This window comes from Neolamprologus multifasciatus, chromosome 15 (genome assembly GCF_963576455.1).
Source record: "Neolamprologus multifasciatus chromosome 15, fNeoMul1.2, whole genome shotgun sequence".
In the NCBI taxonomy this organism is placed as follows: domain Eukaryota; kingdom Metazoa; phylum Chordata; class Actinopteri; order Cichliformes; family Cichlidae; genus Neolamprologus; species Neolamprologus multifasciatus.
The window spans coordinates 34,538,625-34,560,985 of record NC_140453.1 but is presented as its reverse complement, the minus strand read 5'-3'; the positions used below and the strand labels follow the sequence as shown (position 1 = coordinate 34,560,985).

The window sequence follows — 22,361 nt, the reverse complement described above, 5'->3', positions numbered from 1 at the left end:
GATTTTCAGCAGATGCAACCATGGTATTGATTTGAAAATTCTACACAATCACAAACTTGGGTGTCCACAGCGCCTCGCCATATACCAAAGATTAAGAGGTGGGGTTTTTTATATAAAGATTACAACACACAAATAACAAAAAATGCTAACGCTATTGTCATTTTTGACAACGCTATTTTGATGTTGTCTAATGTAGTGCAAAAAACAAATAAATAAAATATATATATATTACATACATATGTAATACATATACACACTATAAAAAAATTTAGTGGTCCACAATGGGGTCAGCGAACAGAATGACGGAAGAAAGTCACTGTTATATGACAATGGTGGTATTTTTTTTTGTATGTTTGTCACACACGTTTCAGATCATCAAACAATTATTTTTTTTAATGTATAGTTAGCATAAGATTAGCACAGTGAAACTGGAGGATGAACGCTAACTTTTTTTCCCCATTCGATAAAAGTTAGAGCAGCTGCGAGAGAATTCAAGATTAATGAATCAATGGTACGAAAAAGAGGAAGCAAGAAGAATGAGTTGAGTAAAGTTTGACTTATCTGACTGTTTTGTTTCGCTTAATGCGCCTTATGTATGAAAACAGGCCGTTATCGACAGTCAGCCTTATGGCCTGAAAAATATGGTATGGGGCACTGAGGGTGCAACAGAAGTGGCAATGTCCAAAAGAAGAGGAATCTAACGGTGATTAAATGGTTTTTCTAAGTTGAACGGTGTTGAAGGAGATAGACGGCAAAAAACGTACAGAATAGATAATAAAATATTATAATAATAAAGATTTGAATAACAATACTGTGAATGCAATTGCTGTGTGAATGCTGATAGCTGAATGTTTTGAGCTGAAATGAAATAATTGCTTCACTTTATTGGTACAATAAGGTCAAAGACATTATGCACAAAACTGGTGGTAAAATATCACAGGTTGATCCTGCAGTGTTCTATTGTCAGAATGAACAATCTGAGATTACAGGAGTGCTTGCATGTCACGTTGATGATTTCCTTTGGGCTGGTTCAAGTCACTTTGCAACTCATATCATTCCTGTACTGAAATCTACCTTCCTTGTGGGCCGTGAAGAACATGACAGTTTTTTTTTATGTTGGTATGGACATTTGTACAGTTAATGATGTAATAGAGGTGCATCAATAACTTTACATTGACAACCTACAACCTGTTCAGTTACAAGCAGCACGGGCTGTACAGAGGGATGCTTCCTTATGTGAAACAGAACGGGAGCAACTCAGGTCAAAAATAGGACAGATTTTGTGGGTTGCCAAACAAACGAGACCAGATATTATGTTTGACACATGCAGCCTGGGATCTAATATCAAAGGTGCAATTGTGCAGTCCATTCATGAAGTGAACAAAGTTATCTGTAAACTTAAAGTAGAGAAAGTGACTCTTAAGTTTCAACACTTGGGTAACAGTGAGGATTTGGCATTGTTTTTTTTCAGTGACACTTCATTTGGCAGCCTTCCCACTGGCAGTACTCAAGGAGGGGCATTAATCATCCTTATGGGTAAAGGAAGAAAGTTTTGTCCTCTCTTTTGGCAGTCTAAAAAATAAAAATAAAAAAATATCAGGCGTGTGGTCAGAAGTACACTGGCAGGAGAAACTCTTGCCATGTCAGATGGAATAGACAGTGCTGTCTTCCTGGCAACACTTTTTTCTGAGCCCAAAGACCAATAGAAGCCCTCAGACACAAATTAAAGCTCTAGAAAAAGGGTTTGGACCGAAACGTAAAAACATCCAGACCGCCGCTGCTGCAAGGACACAAAACAGCACCCACTAAACACCAGAAGCTATTGAGAAGGGTTACAAACATCTGGACACTTCACATTACAGATGGGAGTCACCCACCAACACCAACTTTAACTGTTTCCCTCACAGCTTGGACTTGGTTCTGTCACGCAAATATTAAATCTAATTATAAGAATGTTTGTCTTGTTTACAAGAAAAAGCTCCATTTCCTAAAGCACAACTCAAGTTTTTATGATATTTTACCCACAATTAAAAGCTGATTTTTCCAAAATCTGACTAAAGTCAAGGATTTATCTCTTTTTTCTCTTCTGGAAAATGACTTAACTTGTTTTTTCTTAATGTTTTTGTGATATAATTGCTCTTAGCTTATTCCATTCAACGCAAACAATGCTTTTTTACCTCTGCAGGCTCTGTCCTAACTCTATTTGGATCCAGCCTGGACTCAATCCGACTTTAGCTTTTGCTAATTTGCTCTGGCCTCCCTTCAAATCCTACAGCTCCGACGAGGAGACAGTAAAAAGCAGTGGCAATAACTCACTCCTTGGCTGATCCGTCGCTGGTGGCGGTTCCGGCGAGCACTGGGAGCCGGAGACAGAGTGGGAGGACGAGTGCAGCTCCTCCACCGACGACTCGGGGCTGTCTGACACCGGAGCCAAAGAGATCTGAGTGTCCAGATCCAGGAAGGGGGAGAAGGAGAGCCTGGCCGGGTCGATGTCCTGAAGCTGGTTGATGATATCGCTGATGGATTCCTTCATGCTGTCGAGCTCCTTCGCATTCTGCCGGTTAGTGGCCTGAAGCCCCGAGGTGCTCATAGTCACAGAGCCTGAGAGGAGCAGGAAGAGGTCCAGGTGGAAATCAGGCCAAGATCAGTTTAAAACATCAGACTGCGGAAAGAGAAAAGAGTGAGGGAGAAAATCACCTTAATTCCCCAAAGTGTCAGAAAAGCTTGATTAATACACACGTCTGAAAAATTATCCCCGAGAAAACACAGTGATTCATCTTTATTTTCCCTTAAATATCGTCAGTAATCTGCTTTCTTTCAAGCCTCTGTTGTCTTTGCCCTTTTCTTCTACCTGTAAGGCCCAAATTATATCCTGCTTCAGGAATCTGTTTGTCTTGACCAGAACAGCCCTGACCTCAGGGGAAAGGTCAGCGCTGAGGGAGACGCTTACACTCAAAAACTTCACTGGGACTTTATGCGGGCTTTTTTGGGGGGAGGATAGAGGAAATTATGGGTTTATGCACATGGTTATACAATAATCATCACTGACAGGATGTCAAAGTTTATCTTCCCCTGTTTCTGTTGGGAACACTTTCTCATCAGGTTTGAATCCCTGTCAGTAGAGAAACTCAGGAAATCAGCACACGAATGCGTCACACTCTCGTGCACACCGAAGCACGTCACAATAATCGCAGACTCCAGCTTTATGATCTACAGCAGGAAGTCCAGAAGGTGGCTGGCGTGCACCGCGCTGTTGCCCTGCATCCTTTAAACGTATCACACATGAGACTGTGTGAATCTGCAGGTTTCAACACTTTGGAGGGAGCTTATTATTAGTTAAAAGCTTCCTTTTGGCTCGTATTTCGCAGCAGGATGACTCAAATATCTATGTAGTAAAATGGAAAGCACTGCAGAGGTGTAATAAATATGCTTTGACCGTTTTCACCTAAAAGGAGCAAATCGATACTTTGGGAGATAAGAAGCCCAAAACCATGAAGCTACAGCAAACAGCTGACCTGCCGAGCAAAACTGAAACAGAGAGAAATGTTAAATGTGTATTTCCTCACAAACTGATTAAACAAATGAGACATAATGTGTTTATTAACAAGATTTAAAGGCACTGGAAGTATTCACATAACGTCCCCCCTGTTTCTAATCTTTCTTGAGAGCAAAGTGCTCCGACTGCTCAGTGTGTCACCATCAGGAAGCTCTAAAGTTATATTTTGAAGTGTGGATGTCACTACACGTCCCTTCAGTACTGATAATCAGTTCTCTGCATCTTGTAAAAAGTATTTCCTGTCCTGGCAGCTTTGACCAAAGTTTTAGAAGCTACAAATTTTAAAAACACATATTTCAAATCCAAAAAAACACAGGATTATAACACTGATGGGATTTCAATTCAGAAACTCGTGGATTCATGGAAAATCTTGTGTTACATTGCTACTGTGAGGTCAGACTTTAGCTTTCTTCTAAGAGAACTCTGGAGGATGAAACAGGGCAACGTTTCACCTGTTCCCATCTCATGATGTGAAACTGAACCAGAGATGTTCAAGTTAGTGAAAAAGGTCTAAAAAAGCACAGAAGCAGCTTACTGGAACATCTCCTTAATGGCTCTTCATGGACTACTTCAACTCCACTAATCCTCGCAAATAATCCTAATCAGTTATTGTAACACTGTACCTTTTCCTGTATTACAACTGCACAACAAACACAGTAAATACTATCTATAAATACATATTCATTTATGACTGTTTTTCTACACATATGCATACACACGGACGAATGTTTCCAGCACTTATGAACTCTAAAGCACATAAAATGCACTTACTGGACAAAAGCGTCTGCCAGGTGTGCGTAAAATAACATCAGTCACGCGCCTTTGTCTTCAAAGGCTTCATTAACATCTGCAGATTGAATCTGGAGCATTTTTCTGTGGGTTTTCTTGGCGCACAACCAACTGTGGCGCAGAGCGGGCGCGCACGGCGACGTTTCTCCAAACAAGCGAGGACCTTACCATGTATAGAGATCAATTAGGAGCCACGGGGCTTGAAGGTCTGGAGGAATAAATGTCGGTGGCGGTTATCGGAGCTGGCCTGGATGTGGCGCGTAGGGGGCGGAGAGGGGTATGTGGCTTTAAAACCCGCTGAAAAATAACTTTCCCCTCAGTGTTGAGCCACTCTCTGAAAACAAAAACTTTATACGATGCCTCCTCCACGAAGCTTCTCGGGCTCAGTGTAGCAGCTGCAGGAAACACCTCATTTATTGATAGATAAATAAATCAAATGAGGGGAAAACGCACGCGTGAAAGCTACGCGTAAAGGACAGGTCATTCACAAATCACGAATCGTGTATTTTGTGGCATCCAGCAGCAATTAAAGCGATTCATTTCATTTCACAGACAAACCTGCCTCACTTTGGCGAAACGAAATGCCCAAATGTGCAGATCAGCAGAACAAGAAGCGTTACTCTTATAAATGAACTTACTTTAGTCAGAGGTTGCGGAGTATTTGGGTGAGTTTACTCTCCTCGCTGTTTAAAAAAAACCCTCCGTCCTCGTCTGCCTTTCTTCCCTCCCCCTCCGTTTGCTTTTTGTCTTCCAGGATCCCGAACTTCTGAATCAAATTTCAGGACGGACAAAATACTAGGCTTTTTCCTCCGCCCACACAAGTTTTTTTTTTTCCTTCCTGGGTACCATGTCAAACACCATATGGAGCAAATAAAGGCAGAGGAGCGGCAGCAGCAAGAGGAGGAGGAGGAGGCACTTACTTTTAGTTTACCTTCAAATTCAACATGAGCAATCACATCCATCACGAACACGAGTGCATCTAAACAGGGCAGTAAATATTTACAATGAAACCAAACCTCGGCGCGCCTGATATTCATACACAGGATGAGTGCGTGAACTCCGAGTATATTAATGCTCACTCAGACAGCATCAGCTACTACAGACAACCGTTTATAGAAAGTCTTTTCACTCAATAATAAGTGATGAACTTTTCAAAATTAAGGTTATAGAGACGTCATTGTGTTGTTTTCTGATATTGTTGGGCTTTTCATTATCAGTCACTCCAACTTCCAACAGTCCACCACCGATAACTGCTCGGTGGCGTCGGGCGCGACGAACAGACGCCAAACCTTTTTGGATTGTGTGTAACTTTACTGCGCATGCCCCATTTTCTCTAAACATCTGATTCCTGGAATTTCTCACCAAATAGATAAAAGAAAAGCGTTTAACATCTTTGCCCACAAACAATACATAAAAGCCACTGGTGAATGAAGTCTCACACATGGATCCTGGGATGCTTAATGTGCTGTCAGTGAATATCAGATTACCAATGGTAATAAAGGAGTGATCTAGGAAAGGTGTGCGCATGCGTTACCATCTTTCCACTTGCCCTTGTGACACTTCCATTTCCTCCTTAACAGGAAGTGATGAGCAGGGTTTGCGCAGTTTAAAGCTCTGCTGCAGCGGTGCAGATGTTCAAAGGGTTACAGATACCTGCAGAGAGCAGCTGAGATTTTTGAAAATCTATTTATTTCATGCCTGAGAAACAAAGCAGACCTTTTGAAAATCCTATTACAGGATGTTTCCTTAGAGGAAATTCTCACATCGCTGCTTTTCGCTATGTTGAGGAGCGTTTCCTGGAAACACACGACTTTCACCCTTGAAAAATAGGGAGACCTGAACGTGGAATGATTGGAATTCAATCACCTCAACTTTATTAATATTTATTTTTGTCTGACTCTCTTTTAGTTCAGCCTCCCTGAGCCCATGTGTTTTCCAAACATGTCGCTTTCTCCTCTTCCTCACAGTCATCTGTATGCTCAATGAAAAATTTCAACAACTGAAGATAAGAGGATCATAAAATAACAATCTAAATATGAAAATTAAATGACACCTAGGCATGAATGCTTTATTTCCCCCAGTTCTTATCAGGGATATTTTATTGCATAAGAAAACATTTTAAAATATACAGATAACAGCTGTAGATTTGCAATATAATCAATAAATTTAAAAAAAAAATCATGACTATAAACAACATTCTGGATTCTGAGCTGTAAATATATATATACACACAGATATGAGTTTATTGCTTGTGTAATGAGTCCAGGAGAAGGACATCTGTTGAGCGACCAGCAGCATGTCTGAAACACCGCTCTGCTGTCATTTCAAGCCAACGGGAGGATGGGGGAGGATGGAGGAGGGCGCACAGGTCCACCACAAACCAACAGTCTGCAGGTTACCAAGGTCCAACTGGCTTCTGCCTTTTCGCCAAAGCAAACATGGGCTGTGAAAGTCACATTAAGCAGTCAAAGTGGGGGGTTTGTCAGTCCTCTGACAGCAGCCTGTGGAAGTGATCCTTCCTCTTCTTCAGCACCTCCCGAAAATCCTCCTGAAAAAACACCAGCGAGAGATATTCAGATATTCAGAGTCAATCATGAAACCGGGGGAGGAAAGACAACAGGCAGATGCTTCTGCAGATAACCAGCTGTTTCACTCACAGCTCACTGACCGGGGAATCAACAACAACCCTAAAAGAAAAGGAAAATCCATTTTCTCTATGACAATCTGAGTCTGTAGCACTTAGCCTGCCCGGCATGCCCAGAATACCCTTTCACTATCTGTCCTCACCAAACAACAAGCACGGTGACGCTGAGCAGCTACACGACAAGGTTATCAACTCAGCGAGCCAGCCCGGGCCTCCCCGCTCCAGCCATCAGCATGTTCACATAAAACAGGAAGCGAGCGCAGCATGCGACTCATCCCAAACATGGACAGGTTTATGCAGCAAAGTTTTCAAACAAGGGGACAAATTATAACGCTGACAATAAAAAACTAAACCCAGTGTGGATCCGCCGAATATTACAACATGTATCTCACCATATTCACGTGTCCAGTCTGTGAGACACAAATGAATGTGAAGCATAAATGAGACTTGTACTACGGCTAAGTAGAAATGTGCTGTAAGAGAACCACACCAGTTACCGTGCATTCTTACAGCCTCAGCTATTAAGATAAATCATTGTATTAAATGATGAAGATTTTCTAGTTTATCGAATGTGAGCATGTGAGAACTCTTTGTTGTACATGATAGATTAATAGTTCATGACAATTATTAACTGCAGCTACATAACAGACATCAGAAAAAACATACTAGCATGTTTGAATCTCGTGAGATTAAAGACAAACGCTTGCATCTTATCACAGGCACCATCACACAGACGATTAAACATTTGTTTAACAAAACCGATGCAAATGAGCTCTGAGTCGATTAAGTGTCCGCCTGCCACACATCTAAACGTCTGTATAGATCGCAGGAAGCAGGCTCACGGACGAGAGGCCTGCACTAAAGCTGACGATCAAAGCTACTTATCTGAATTTTATACTCATTTTAAAATCTTTTTTGTTAACTGTAACTCATGTAACAACGTGAGTGGCCACTTGGCGGCAGCAGAAACAACACTAGCATACATTTTGACTTGATTCGGACCTTAAAGCTCAATCCTTTAATTTGGTTGGCGTTTGTGTCCAGCTGACTACTGTAACTCACACTTTTACTCTCCAAGATCTGCTCTCGTTCTCTCATAATCTCTAAAGTAAACGTGAGGCACTGATAAATGCCATTTGTATGGGTTTGCTGTCCGGTGCAGAGCAGCACCTGCAGAGCAGCGGGGTTTTTCTCTGAAAACAGCCGCCTGCCGGGACCAAAAACAATGATGCTGGTGCAGTGAGAGTGGAAGCGGTGAAGGAGGAAGCACATGTTGTTGCCTCTGAATCCATTTTAAACAAGTGCACAGTAAACACAGAAGATGTAAGCAGACTTACAGCTGCAGACAGTTTCTCCATGTAGGGGATGAGCTTCTGCAGCTCTCTGTCATCAGACTCCCCAGACCAGCTCTTGATGGGAATCGTGTTCAACAACTACAAAAAACAAACATGTTATTAAAAGTCAGTAACAGCAACAAAGTGCTGACAGAGCAAAACAAAGTAATTAATTAAGGATGTGTGCGAATAGTCAACAAGATGAATAATCGTCATTACTGTCAGTCGATGCCAGACGTAATCATTTAGTCTAATTATTAACATTTTAATTGATGCCCAGTTACCATAAGTTGTTGTGTCATAAATGTTATGCAGCCATCTGCCACCAGATGGAGCTAAAGTCCCAATATCTGAGCCTGGTCTCATTCTTTATACTGTTACTGTTAGCTCGAAGAATGAGATAGTGGATACAATCGGTGCGATGAGCTTTCTCCGAAGGGTGGACGGGTCTCTGTTAGCACAGGGTGAGAAGTTCAGTCATTCAAGTGGGGCTCAGAGAAAATCAAAGAACACAGCCTTTAAACTTACATTATATGGATATGTGTGGGGTGCATTATCCAGAACCACCGTCTTCTTCAGATCCCTCCCGAGGATGCTGAGATCTTTGATGTAGTGGCCAAGAACACAGGCACAGTCGTCCTGATACAGCCGGTGTCTACCACAGAAATCACAAGTGAAACTCACATTTACCGTCCTCGCTGTATGGCACGGGCAGAATGTTAAAGGGAACATTTGAAGCAGGCCATGTCGAATTTCTCAGCACGCAACACAGCAGCAGTGCGATTCCGCACGTCTCTGCACTCACGCACCGAGTTTACAAAACACAAGTGGAAGCAGCTCATACCGAAACAGCTTTCTCTGCGGGTCCAGGATGTCCAGGATCTTCTCGGCATATTCCTTCTTCGCACACGTGTAAACGAACAGCTGGAACAGAGCACGCACGGCAGTTGGTACAATTCCACACTTTTAACTGCTCCACGTTAAAGCAGTGAGAGAAAAATAATTTGTTTAACGTGTGAATGAGGCTCAAAATAACCAAACTATTTGCTAATCTACACACTGACACACACCTCGTAGATTTTTGCCATGGCCTGCAGGAACTCCTTCACATGTGGTCGTAGCACCATGTATACCTGTTGAGAACAGGGGAAGAATAAGTGGTCAAGTCAGTAACCTCAGGTCTGCTCTACTGACTGAAGCTCATCTTTTAACTCTGTTCCCCATCAAGACATCTGACAACCTTCCGGGTACCCTTTATGATGAGCTTTGACACCTTGGTATATACACACCAATAAAAACGGTTTGACCACCTCTAGAATGGTTTGTCTGCATCAACAGAGGCCACCCTCACCAACTGCTGATGCACACTCAGTCATTTTGTTCTATAAGCCTGAGAAATGACAGAAACCACTCAGTTCATAAAAGAGCTTTGAGGGTTACACGTAGTAGGCTTTAAGGGGTAAAGAGTTAAGTGCAGTTGTAGAGTCAGCTCCTGGACTCACAGCGTCCCAGATGCCAAAATTCCCCAGTTGCTCACAAAACAGAAGAGAGGTCAAAGAAATCAAATGCATATTTCAAAATTCATAAAAATGTGTGTATCTTTTCAGTTTTCCAAAGTGGGTTTTTGCACTTCATCAACTGCAGTTTTTAATTTTTAGAGTGAATGAAAAATGGTTTTACAGATGTTCGCATGCAACACTTTCTACTAGTTTCCTAATTCATGCATCTTGTACGTAAATGAGCCAACAAGGAAGTATGAAATAGAAAAGTGCACAATTTCCAAATACAGAAACCCAACCGCATCAAGTTATTAAAAACAAAATCCAATAGGTTATGTGACTTTCAACTGAAATATACATTTCCTTTTGTTTTTAACGACATTAGGAAAGATAACATAATGTAGAGTTCCCCTGAAAATATTGGCTGTTTGACGATCTGCTGGTATCAGCATTTATAAAAGCTGATTAAAGAGTAAAGACACGTGAAATTATCCATGACTTGTGACAATGCAGTTAAAAAAAAATAAAAAATTTAAATTATTGCCACATCATGTTAATAAGGACTCCAATAAGCAGGGGTAACAAATGTTAGGGAAGTCTGCTTCTGTTTTGTGTCTCTGAAAGAAAAAGAAACCTGCTGATATATCAGTAACATCATCACCAGCTCTGTGATATAATGCACCAACATGTGAGGCACATGTTAAGTTCTCAAAATTGAATCAAAATGAAAGATCTTGTTTGTTGTTAAATAAGCTGCTGTGGTAAACATCTGGTCTGCAGAAGAGACTACCACAGAGGGTTGTGAAGAGTGGCTTTCAGTGAGTGGTCACCTTGTACTGATGGTCCTGGAAAGCTGCATGGAAGGTGTACTCTGCGTCTTCGATCACATTCAAAGAGCTGAACATCAGGGTCTCCTCCTGGAAATAAACACGACCACATGCCTCAGATTACTTAATATTTTAAATATATAACTGACTGCTTTCACAAGGGAACAAGGTGAAAGTGTCCAGTTTATGTTTTTAACCATGTTAAAGCCACAGAAAGTCAATCTTTAACAATAAAATGTAGACCATACTCTATTCTTGCTAAATACAACATCCAAAAGGAATTGCAGATTAGGGGTGGGTTTTTATAATCGATTTATCGATTAAAATCGATTCTGGCGTGAAATCGATTCATTAAAATCCTAAATCGATTTTTTAATATGAATTTATTTTGCCCGAAATGGCAGAATCTCAGGTGAAATCTCACAAAATTTCAACAACCACCAAACAGCTAAGACAGTAAATGAGAGCAGGAACACGGATTCTGCACAAAGACGTAAACACACAGCGGGACCCGTGGATCAGAATCAGTGAGATGTCGCCTTTCTCACCCGACAGCATGGACACGGTCAGGGCTGAAAGCCGACAGCTCGCTGATTCTGATCTGTCGGGGGGTCCGCGCTTTGTGTTTACGCCCTTTTTGTGGGTTGCCAAACAAACGAGACCAGATGTTATGTTTGACACATGCAGCCTGGGATCTAATATCAAAGGTGCAATTGTGCAGTCCATTCATGAAGTGAACAAAGTTATCCGTAAACTTAAAGTAGAGAAAGTGACTCTTAAGTTTCAACACTTGGGTAACAGTGAGGATTTGGCATTGTTTTTTTTCAGTGACGCTTCATTTGGCAACCTTCCCGCTGGCGGTACTCAAGGAGGGGCATTAATCATCCTTATGGGTAAAGGAAGAAAGTTTTGTCCTCTCTTTTGGCAGTCAAAAAAAATAAAAATAAAAAAAATATCAGCCGTGTGGTCAGAAGTACACTGGCAGGAGAAACTCTTGCCATGTCAGATGGAATAGACAGTGCTGTCTTCCTGGCAACACTTTTTTCTGAGCTTAAAACTGGTAACACTGGTCTGAATGCTGTGTGTCTGTGTGCCTGACAATCATTCCTTGTTTGATGCACTCAAGTCCACTACGCAGGTTACAGAGAAGAGACCGAGGCTGGAAATGAGCAGCATTAAAGAGCTCATACAAGCCATTAAAATCAGACAGATTGGTTGGTCAGATTCCAAATCCCAACTTGCTGATTATCTGACAAAAAAAAGGAGTTTCACCTTTAACCCTTCTAAAAGCACTAGATGAAGGACTCTGGATACTGTGATCCTTTGTTTACGAAGTTTTCTTTGCATTAAAATGCACTCTCGTTTATTGTGTGCAGTGATAGTATGCTTTAAGTAAAGAAAAGCACATTGAAAGGTTTCCTGAATGTTCTATAATGTTGACAAAGTGTTTTTGTTTTGTTTACATATATATGTATACAAATGTTTAAAAGGGGTGTTTATACTTTTATTTTTAAAAAAGAAAGAGGGAGATTGTTAACTTGTTATTTTCTGTTATATCGCGAGAGTACTGTTGCCTGCGGTGGGTTGTTGTTATTGTGGGTGAGCGGAAAAACACGACGTAAGGAATAAAGTGAGACTACGACGTTGTGTATTTTGACTTTACAATATTCTTTTATTCACCATATCACTGAAATGTGGGAGAATCCACTGCAGAAAGATCAATGCTTTAAGTTTTAATGATCCAGTCAGAAAAGATGATTCTAAAAGTCATCAACTGACTCCAAAAGCCCAGATCTGAACCACCTGTCTGCTGAAAACAAATGCACCAATCAAACAGAAGCCCGAATTTCATGGGCCAATCGGAATGCATTGCTCTAGTTGTCCAGGACTAACTACTGACACACTATTACTCTGTGGCAAAACCCTTTCAAATCTGCCTCGGTGCACTTGTTGAACAACTGCTTCTAAATCCAAGACCCTAACTCCCATCAAAATCATTTTCAAACGGTGACAATCCCGAGGACCTGTTCTATACAACAGTGTGTTCTTCATGTTCCTGCTGTCAAAACTTTGGCCGCAGGAGCAATTTAAAAAGTGGGGTCTTTCCTGCTGTTGAGACAAACTCCTGACTGAAAATATAATGTATTTCTATGGGTCAGTTAGAGGGTTATCCCTCCACTTGGATCCACACAGTTTAAAAAGTTTACATCTCTGAGCTTTGAAAGACATGCTGTTGGAAAGACAACAACGATGGCTACGTGAAGGTAAAATGATGGCTGTAGAGCAAACACTGTGCACACAGCAGCAGTTGAAACACACACACACACGCTTACTAGCATTCACACTAATAAAGAATAACACTGTTGTCATTGTTGATTTTGTGTCTTCACCCTGAGTCCATCCCCTGCCAAGCTGCACCTGTGATTCTGCGGCTGCTCGCTGATGAGCTGACCGATAAGTAAATCTTATCCTGGATCTTATGCTCTGCATCCTTACCCTATCACCTCTGCGTCCCACAGGGCGCCAGCCTGCCCTGTTGAAACACTATTTTTTTCAGTGTTTCAACTGAAAAAAATAGAATGCCTTTGAACCAAAACAGAATGCCTTTGATCCTTTGTTATGTCATCATCTTGCTGTTACACTTTACTGCTTAACGGACGTAGACCTGACAGCAACCAAAACCTTTTTGGAAAGTTTTGAGAAAATTTCACATTTCTCAGCAATTCACCGATCAAGCCGACACATTCCACCATGTCAGCTAACCCATCCTTCAGCTCAAATGAGCTTGAAATAGTTGAAGGGAGCATTTTGGGAAACCACTACAAGGTAGAGGCTTTCCTCGGAGAAGGGGGCTTTGGTATTGTAGCCAAATGTCTTGATACCAAAACCAACCGAGCTGTGGCTATTAAAGTCAACAGGAACCACCCTGATACTCTGCAACAGGCAAAACTGGAAATTTTCATCCTGGAGCAGCTGAGAAGGTTAGATCCAGATGCCGCCAACATAGTTAAATGGAACGGCTTTTTCCATGACGGAGAGCGGGTCTGCTTAAACTTTGAAATCCTTGATCAATGCTTGTGGGACTACATACGGGACCGGAAAAACCAGGGTCTCCCCATAAGCGAAGTCAGGCCAATTTTACATCAACTCACAAATGCCCTGTCACACCTGGGTTCTGTGGGAATAGTGCACGCTGACCTCAAATCTAGAAACATCATGGTTGTTAACCGCCATGAGTCTCCCATCAAAGTCAAACTTATAGACTTTGGCCTCGCATGTCCTGCGTCTGCAGTAATGCCTGGTGACCGTGTGGGGACGGTTGGTTATAGTGCACCTGAGGTTATGCTTGGCCTTCCTTATAATGAAGCAGCTGACATGTGGTCTTTGGGGCTGGTAGCTGTGGAACTTGGTACAGGGGTGCCACTCTATCCTGGGAGAAATTATTATGATGTTTTAAAATTCATCATACAGACCCAGGGACAGCCACCAGATCATGTTCTGGACTCTGGCGTGTACACTGAAGACTATTTCATGGAAGACAACTACAACCAACAGCGCTGGACATTTAAGACTGAAAAACAATTTCAGTGCGAGACAGGATATGAGTCCCTGGAGACTCGATACATAAAACTTGCGCGTCTTGATGACCTCGAACAAGTAATGGTGTTTGAACGAGGACCTGAAAATGGCCAACGTTTATTTGTCAGCTTAATTAAAGGGATGTTGGCCTTGGATGCAAACCAGCGGATAACACCCTCGGAGGTTCTCCGGCATCCCTTTTTCAACCGTAAGAGTTCCCCTTGCACTAACATGAGTACTGAAAGACCACAAAACCCTGTGGTCTTTCAGCACCCTTCAAACTTGAAAAGCAGGAGATCACAGAAAATCAACTGCAGTTTCCAAAACTCGGTTGAATTTTCAAGTATGCGTCCACACTCATCCTTCAACTCAGATGAGCTTGAAATAGTTGAAGGGAACATTTTGGGAAACCGCTACAAGGTAGAGGCTTTCCTCGGAGAAGGGGGCTTTGGTATTGTAGCCAAATGTCGTGATACCAAAACCAACCGTGCTGTGGCTATTAAAGTCAACAGGAACCGCCCTGATATTCTGCAACAGGCAAAACTGGAAATTTTCATCCTGGAGCAGCTGAGAAGGTTGGATCCAGATGCCGCCAACATAGTTAAATGGAACGGCTTTTTCCACGACGGAGAGCGGGTTTGCTTAAACTTTGAACTCCTCGATCAATGCCTGTGGGACTACATACGGGACCGGAAAAACCAGGGTCTCCCCATAAGCGAAGTCAGGCCAATTTTACAGCAACTCACAAATGCCCTGTCACACCTGGGTTCTGTGGGAATAGTGCACGCTGACCTCAAACCTGGAAACATCATGGTTGTTAACCGCCATGAGTCTCCCATCAAAGTCAAACTTATAGACTTTGGCCTCGCATGTCCTGCGTCTGCAGTGAATCCTAGTGATTGTGTGGGGACAGTTGGTTATAGTGCACCCGAGGTTATGCTTGGCCTTCCTTATAATGAAGCAGCTGACATGTGGTCTTTGGGGCTGGTAGCTGTGGAACTTGGTACAGGGGTGCCACTCTACCCTGGAAATGGAGAATATGATGTTTTAAAATTCATCATAGAGACTCAGGGACAGCCACCAGATCATGTTCTGGACTCTGGTGTGTACACTGAAGACTTTTTCATTGAAGACAACTACAACCAACAGCGCTGGACATTTAAGACTGACCAACAATTTCAGTGCGAGACAGGATATGAGTCCCTGGAGACTCGATACATAAAACTTACGCGTCTTGATGACCTCAAACAAGTAATGGCGTTTAGACGAGGACCTGAAAATGGCCAACGTTTATTTGTCAGCTTAATTAAAGGGATGTTGGCCTTGGATGCACACCAGCGGATAACACCCGCGGAGGTTCTCCAGCATCCCTTTTTCAACCCTGGCCTCTCTAAGAGGTTCCCATGTATTGACATTGAAAGACCATACCTCCACCTTGGACAAAAGTGACAAAAACACAAACTGGGGTTGGAAAAGGATATTAACAGCACTGGAAAAATTCATTAAGCTGCTCCAATAATGATCCCTTTGGCTTGTTTTTTTTTTTATTTTCACTCCCCCCACTCCAACCAGTCGCGGCAGATGGCTGTCCCTTCCTGAGCCTGGTTCTGTCGAAGGTTTCTTCCTTTTAGAAGGGAGTTTTTCCTTCCCACTGTTGCTAAATGCTTGCTCATAGGGAATCGTCTGATTGTTGAGGTGGCCAAAACTCTAGGGGAACTAGCAATTCTTGTGAAAATTTAAAAAAAAAAAAAAGCCTACCAATATTCAAAGCGGAGCAGCGGACACCTTACCATCACATCAGTCCTTCAATCAGACCAAAAACACCATGTTAACAGAAATAAATTCAATACAAATTGGAAATAAATAAATTGCCTAATAATTGTTCTTTTTGATTGTTTATAAATATATAGTGCTACCCTTCAGCCTCCTAGTAGACATACCAGTGTTATAAATGTGAACCTCCTCTGATTTTCAAAAAAGTTGGCCTCTGACCTTGAAGTCAAGGTCACTGAGATTTAAGCTTCACAGAGATTTTCAGCAGATGCAACCATGGTATTGATTTGAAAATTCTACACAATCACAAACTTGGGTGTCCACAGCGCCTCGCCATATACCAAAGATTAAGAGGTGGGGTTTTTTTATATAAAGATTACAACACACAAATAACAAAAAATGCTAACGCTATTGTCATTTTTGACAACGCTATTTTGATGTTGTCTAATGTAGTGCAAAAAAATGAATAAATAAAATAAATATATATTACATACATATGTAATACATATACACACTATAAAAAAATTTAGTGGTCCACAATGGGGTCAGCGAACAGAATGGCGGAAGAAAGTCACTGTTATATGACAATGGTGGTATTTTTTTTTTGTATGTTTGTCACACACGTTTCAGATCATCAAACAATTATTTTTTTTAATGTATAGTTAGCATAAGATTAGCATAAGATTAGCACAGTGAAACTGGAGGATGAACGCTAATTTTTTTCCCCACTCGATAAAAGTTAGAGCAGCTGCGAGAGAATTCAAGATTAATGAATCAATGGTACGAAAAAGAGGAAGCAAGAAGAATGAGTTGAGTAAAGTTTGACTCATCTGACTGTTTTGTTTCGCTTAATGCGCCTTATGTATGAAAACAGGCTGTTATCGACAGTCAGCCTTATGGCCTGAAAAATATGGTATGGGGCACTGAGTGTGCAACAGAAGTGGCAATGTCCAAAAGAAGAGGAATCTAACGGTGATTGAATGGTTTTTCTAAGTTGAACGGTGTTGAAGGAGATAGACGGCAAAAAACGTACAGAATAGATAATAAAATATTATAATAATAAAGATTTGAATAACAATACTGTGAATGCTTACCAGCATTCACACTAATAAGCTAAATAAGCAAACTATTCCTGACCATGAAAATATAATTAAACACACAAAAAAACTCAGTAAATATTGTTTGTGATTTTTCTTTAAGATGTCCTCAGTTCGTGTTCCACAGTCGACATCCATGGCTGTATCCCAATTCAGGGTCTGCAGCCTGCAGTACGCAGTCTTAACGGTCCACAAGGCCCGCGTACTCAAAGACCGCCAAGGCCGTAAGTGCGAGGCTTGTGAAATGGGACGGTCTAGCCTCCGTCGCGCTGCCCAGGTTGCCTAGAAACCATGATACTAACAGCTGGAAACATTTCAGCATTGTTTGACAGAAATGAAGGAGAAAATCTTTTGTTCATTTGTTTGTTTGTTTCTACATGAGCTTTGATTTGATAAGTATCTGAGGCTGAGACCACAGGACTGTAATACATGATTGTTGGGCTTCATTTCTGTACTGAACAGTCATTTTAAGATTAGCTAGTAAATGACAATTAGCTAATGTTGTTCATGAGACTAAAGTCATCTCACTTTGGTAATGTAAATATAATATGGCCAATATTAAAGTTATTATTTCAATCATTATTAGTTATTACAGCAGTGAATGAACTCTGATTCAAATACTGAGCTTCAGTGAAGATTCAAGCTGCATTTATTTATATTTCCTGTCACCTTAAATCTTCATTTAAAGACAGGTTCCTTTGACACTGTATATATAAATGTATTATATACAAGAGACAAATATATGTTATTTCAATATGTTGGCATTACTAAATTTGTCAACTATTGAACGGCGTATATTTTAAAGTAAAGGCTTTAAAACCACGTTAGCACAAACATCAGTAATGTCACATAACGTTGCCGACATGTGGCCAACAGTAATGTTTTAATGTTCTTCGTTATTAAACGTTTGCACATAAATAAGTGACATAATATTCAGTACTTTTAAAAGTTTACTCTTCAGCCGCCCCTCTTCCGCTCGGCAAAATTATCCACACCCACCGCCGCGCTATGCATTCTGGGATATGTTGGGCCACGAAGTCTACACCGCCACATCCTTAAAATTCAGGGAAATGAACGACGCATTTGAGGGCCACATTTCGAGCAGCCTTTGAATTGGGACAGCCTTCGTCGCGTCGCTGTGACGTAATCGGCATAAAAATGTGGCCTTTAAGGCTGCAGACCCTGAATTGGGATACAGCCCATGTGTCCGAGCTGCATGTGTGTGCAGCGAGCAGGAGGCAACGGAGGATAAAACTCACCAGATCGACCACCAGCGTTCCCTCTGGGGTGCTTCTGGTCTTCGGGGGAATATCTAGAAGAGCAGGTCTGGAATGCTGGGACCGCAACGGCATGTTCTTGATGAACGTAAAGCTGCAGATGAAAATGATGCTCAGCAACAGAAACTTTCAAACAAAACTTTGTGTCGTTTCTCAAATAGCTAAGTTACCAAACCCATATACACTGCCGGAGGTTTCTTCCTGTTAAAAGGGAGTTTTTCCTTCCCATTGTCGCCTAAATGCTTGCTCATAGGGGGTCATATGATTGTTGGGTTTTTCTCTGCATCTATTATTGTACGGTCTACTGTACAATATAAAGCGCCTGGAGATGACTGTTGTTGTGATTTGGCGCTATATAAATAAAATTGAATTGAATTGCCGACATGATGTTACTGAAGGAGTAGAAAAAGATATTTTTGGATTTTGTAAACTGATTTTGAATACTTCTTTTACAATAATGTATGAGATGAAGTTACATCATGGTCTTCTCCTGTGACTGTATGTAGAAAAACAACTTACGGATCAAAGATGTCATCGTCCTCGTCTCCACCCAGAAGGTCAATGGAGCCACAACCGAACACACCGCGTTCTGGGCTCATCAGTACACTGGTCCCCGTTCCTGTGTACTTCAAATCTGAATAGAAAACACACACACACACACACACACAGACTTTAAGTACCAAGTCTGACTTTATGACATCATATAAGACTTATATAGTTGACTCCCGACCAAGTAGTTTAAGCAGGTCAGCTTGTTCAAGGTGGAGTTTATCCCATGGATCACAAAGCTGCATTCAGTTGTATGGTGATGTCTCTCAACCAGAGACTTTTGTTACATGTAAACAAGTTTCAAATGGATGACTGGTACTCACTTTCTTTGCTGGGTGTGAGGAAACGTACAATGGGTGAGTAGATGTTTCTAGCTGTTGTCGCGTTACGCGGAGTCACAGGGTCGATCTCTGACAGTATGCGCTCGTGGTGCATGATGGGACGGACTGGAGTCTTGAAGGTCAAATCTAGACAGTAAAATGAGAGTCATTCAGAAAACACAACAAAAAACAATGAGCATTTCAACTAACAATTAACAGGTAGTGTAACTGTGCTTTAAAGCAGAATCAGCCGATGGCGCTAAAATACCTGATTCTTGGTCATTCACAGCAATAGCCCTCTTTCTCGCCCGGCCACGAGGCAGCGGTCGCCTCACCATAGTGGGAACTTCATCCTCTGAGTCTTTATTCACAGTCTCTTCATCCTACACAATAAAAACAAGAAGAAAAAACTGATCAGTGAAGCAACACCTTCATTATTACCCCTAAAGGTCCATTTAAAACAGTGTAATAGTGCATTACTTCAGGATGTCTCAATCAGTATCCCATGTTTATTAAAAAAAAAATTCTGTTAGAGAAGACCCAAAAGCAGCTGCACTTCCAGAATAACCTAGACCAGAAGCTGCTCCTCACAAACACCATCCCCCCACCAATCTGTGCCACGGTCTGAGTAATCCCCATCACTCAGGCCTCACATACGGACTCTATACTCAGACCAATTCCTTTGCACTGCTTCCAAGTACTTTGTTCTTCAATGTGTCCCCTTCTCTTGTTTTGCTGACATGCCTCTAGCTTATATATATATATATATATACACACTGTATGCCATTTATCCCTTTTGTTTTACTATTTATATTTCATTTCTGTAGAGCACCCATAGATTTGTTGTACAGGTACAATGACAATAAAGGGTTATTCTATTCTACACTATAGTGTTCACTTACTCATCCAAATCATTGAATTCAGGTGTTCCAATTACTTCCATGGCCACGGGAACACCTAGGCATGCAGATTGTTTCAACAAACGCATAGTGCACAGAGGTCGCTAATTTTCAGCAGAGTCAATCATGACCGACCTCCAAACTGTGGCATTTACATTAGTTCAAAAACAGCGTGTAGAGAGCTCCATAGAATGGGTTTCCATGGCCAGCAGCTGCATCCAAATCGCCAAGGACAATGGGGCTTTGGAGTTGACATAACGCCGCAATGCATTGTGGGAGCGCGGCACCATTTTAGCAGGCCACAAATCAAAACAAACACACTGTGTTGGAAGGAAGATCGCTATGAACGTTATAGAGACAGATTGTGTCCAGATGCAAAGAGACGGTACTTACAAAAAATTGCGCGCATTGGAAATGTGGCCCCATATGAAATACGGCAGTGGAGTAGAAACCCTGAAGACCAACCGCTATTTATTCTCGTACCTTGTCTGAGGAGTCAGCACATATAGGGCGAACCAATTTCGCAATTATAAATCTCACACCCATCGCACACCCAATTCACCAAGGATGGGTACAAGATTTGGCTATTTTTAAGCCTTCACGTAGTGAATACGCCGTCATTCAAACAAAGCTAAGTCAGCTTGTATTTTGGTGACCACACAGTTTCACAGCTATTTACAGTACAATTGTAATATGGTTATAAACCTTTCTTCAAGCAGCAGTTTGCCCCATATTTCAACCTGAGTATCAAGTTGATTTAACCAACAACCAAAGTCACCACATATGTTGCCCTAAATGGGATTCTGTTCTGCATGGCCTCTATCCACACTAGTCTAAACGTGTCCTGGTGACCTACTTTACTGCGACCCTCTTCCACATGCAACTGGGATCTTTAATCCTTGTTGGCATCAATCCTCTTGGAATCCAGTGTTGCAATGTGATTAACGCTGCCTAGTATGTATGCTTCGTTTTTGAGATGTTCTCAAGTTTCTCTTATGGGTGAAAAGACCCTCAATTTTAAGGTAAAGGATTAAACTTGAAACCAAAGTTAACTCACTGTTTCATTTTAGTAATTTAAAGCAACACACAACAATGCGACTCGGTGTAGAGGTTAAAAGAAAAGAATACAAAAAAATAATACTAATGATAGTTTCATTGATTGATTGACTGATTTACTTAAAGACAGCAGCTACAGCTATGAATTGGATCTGTATGGACAACATTGTTCTCCTTTGTTCTTTTCGACACCCAGTGAATGATCTACAGTTTAAATCTACAATGCAAACAGTGGTTAGTCACAGTCATGTCTGCCAATCCAACACGTTTTAAAATCTAAACTTAAGTTTTAACAGTAGCTTATATTTACAACCACGATAGTTTATTTTCACGTCTAAATTGGAAACTATATCCCTACCAACCCTCCTTGCTGTATTTAACCTACCAATTAAAATTAACCAAAAAAATTTCTTAAATAGGTCCAGACAGATCCAGATAAAACAAGAGAACGGTGGCAAAAGCCACCTACCATCGAGAAGGCGCTAATGTTAGCAACTCTGTTAGCTGTTTTGTTACGAGAACGCTAGTAGCTAGCTAACTAGCCTAGCATCCTAACAAAGGGACGATATTCAACATCGAGCTCTGTATGCTGTTCCACCAACATTAATAACAGCACTATCACCATAGAGAAATAACCCGGCAAACAATAAATTACCTTGGTTTGAAGCGGACTTTCAATCTCCGACCCGGACAGGCGCGATCGACTCCTTTTCCCGTTAGACCGCCGACGGGAGCGCCTCGGTGTCTCCGGACAAGCAGCAACGGTTTTCTGAGACCTAAGTCTCATTTTTATTTCTTTACGTGGGGGTTTGTTAACATCTAAACGAAACACTTGCCACCGTAACGAAGATAATCGCTCTCAATCCGACGCTTCGCTGTTCAAGCACCAAACAGAAGCTAGAAGTAGCTCCGCCCCCACTCGCTGAATCAGCGCGTTCGTTTGAATCTACCGGGCTCCGATAGGTTTAGCACCGCGGAGACGCTTATTGGGCGGTGCTTTGTAAAAAGCCAGCGTCAACGTGATACGCCCGTCACGTTGCCCTCACTCCCACCCCCTTTGAATTTTATATGCAAAGAACCTCTGGGTGAGCACGATTATTAAAGAGCAAAGAGGCAATTTCTGCAACAGCATACCTTACTTTTTTAAAAACTGCATAATTCG

At 41.6% G+C, this 22,361-nt stretch overlaps 3 protein-coding genes across 5 annotated transcripts in view; 1 reads left to right on the top strand and 2 right to left on the bottom strand.

Annotated features, from left to right (window-relative positions):
* The window catches only part of LOC146502531 (CTD small phosphatase-like protein 2-A), a 42,243-nt gene extending 36,704 nt beyond the window's left edge, over nt 1-5,539 (bottom strand). For 2 of the 3 annotated variants that reach the window (XR_014869212.1, XM_085132248.1), the window contains exons 1-2: nt 4,984-5,539; nt 2,317-2,662 (exon numbers count right to left, since the gene is read on the bottom strand). Coding sequence is in view for 1 of the 3 variants with exons in the window: in XM_085132248.1 (XP_084988374.1) it covers nt 2,317-2,590 (274 nt within the window). In the remaining 2 variants the exon portion in view is untranslated. Of the gene's footprint in view, nt 1-2,316; nt 2,704-4,983 lie in introns of those variants that run through there. The other variant, XR_014869213.1, reaches the window with a different exon arrangement.
* A 120-nt stretch (nt 5,540-5,659) lies between these two features.
* On the bottom strand, nt 5,660-22,149 carry LOC146502529 (CTD small phosphatase-like protein 3). Its single transcript, XM_085132241.1, has 11 exons — nt 21,855-22,149; nt 19,513-19,627; nt 19,248-19,391; nt 18,895-19,009; nt 18,358-18,469; nt 10,653-10,739; nt 9,394-9,456; nt 9,168-9,247; nt 8,852-8,978; nt 8,327-8,422; nt 5,660-6,893 (listed from the first exon to the last, which is right to left on the bottom strand). The coding sequence occupies exons 1-11, from the start codon at nt 21,984-21,986 to the stop codon at nt 6,828-6,830; spliced, it is 1,137 nt and encodes a 378-aa protein (XP_084988367.1). The 5' UTR covers nt 21,987-22,149; the 3' UTR covers nt 5,660-6,827.
* Nucleotides 12,670-16,020, top strand: LOC146502530 (uncharacterized). The gene has a single exon (XM_085132237.1). The coding sequence runs from the start codon at nt 13,401-13,403 to the stop codon at nt 15,675-15,677; it is 2,277 nt and encodes a 758-aa protein (XP_084988363.1). The 5' UTR covers nt 12,670-13,400; the 3' UTR covers nt 15,678-16,020.
* Nucleotides 22,150-22,361: the final 212 nt, after the last annotated feature.

Excerpts from the sequence above, each read along its gene's own strand:
- LOC146502530 (XM_085132237.1), top strand. The coding sequence starts at position 13,401 with ATGTCAGCTAACCCATCCTTCAGCTCAAATGAGCTTGAAATAGTTGAA.
- LOC146502529 (XM_085132241.1), bottom strand. The coding sequence starts at position 21,986 with ATGAGACTTAGGTCTCAGAAAACCGTTGCTGCTTGTCCGGAGACACCG. Across the intron at positions 19,628-21,854 it reads AAAGTCCGCTTCAAACCAAG|GATGAAGAGACTGTGAATAA; the intron begins GTAATTTATTGT and ends TTTATTGTGTAG. Across the intron at positions 10,740-18,357 it reads GAACGCTGGTGGTCGATCTG|GAGGAGACCCTGATGTTCAG; the intron begins GTGAGTTTTATC and ends GTTTATTTCCAG.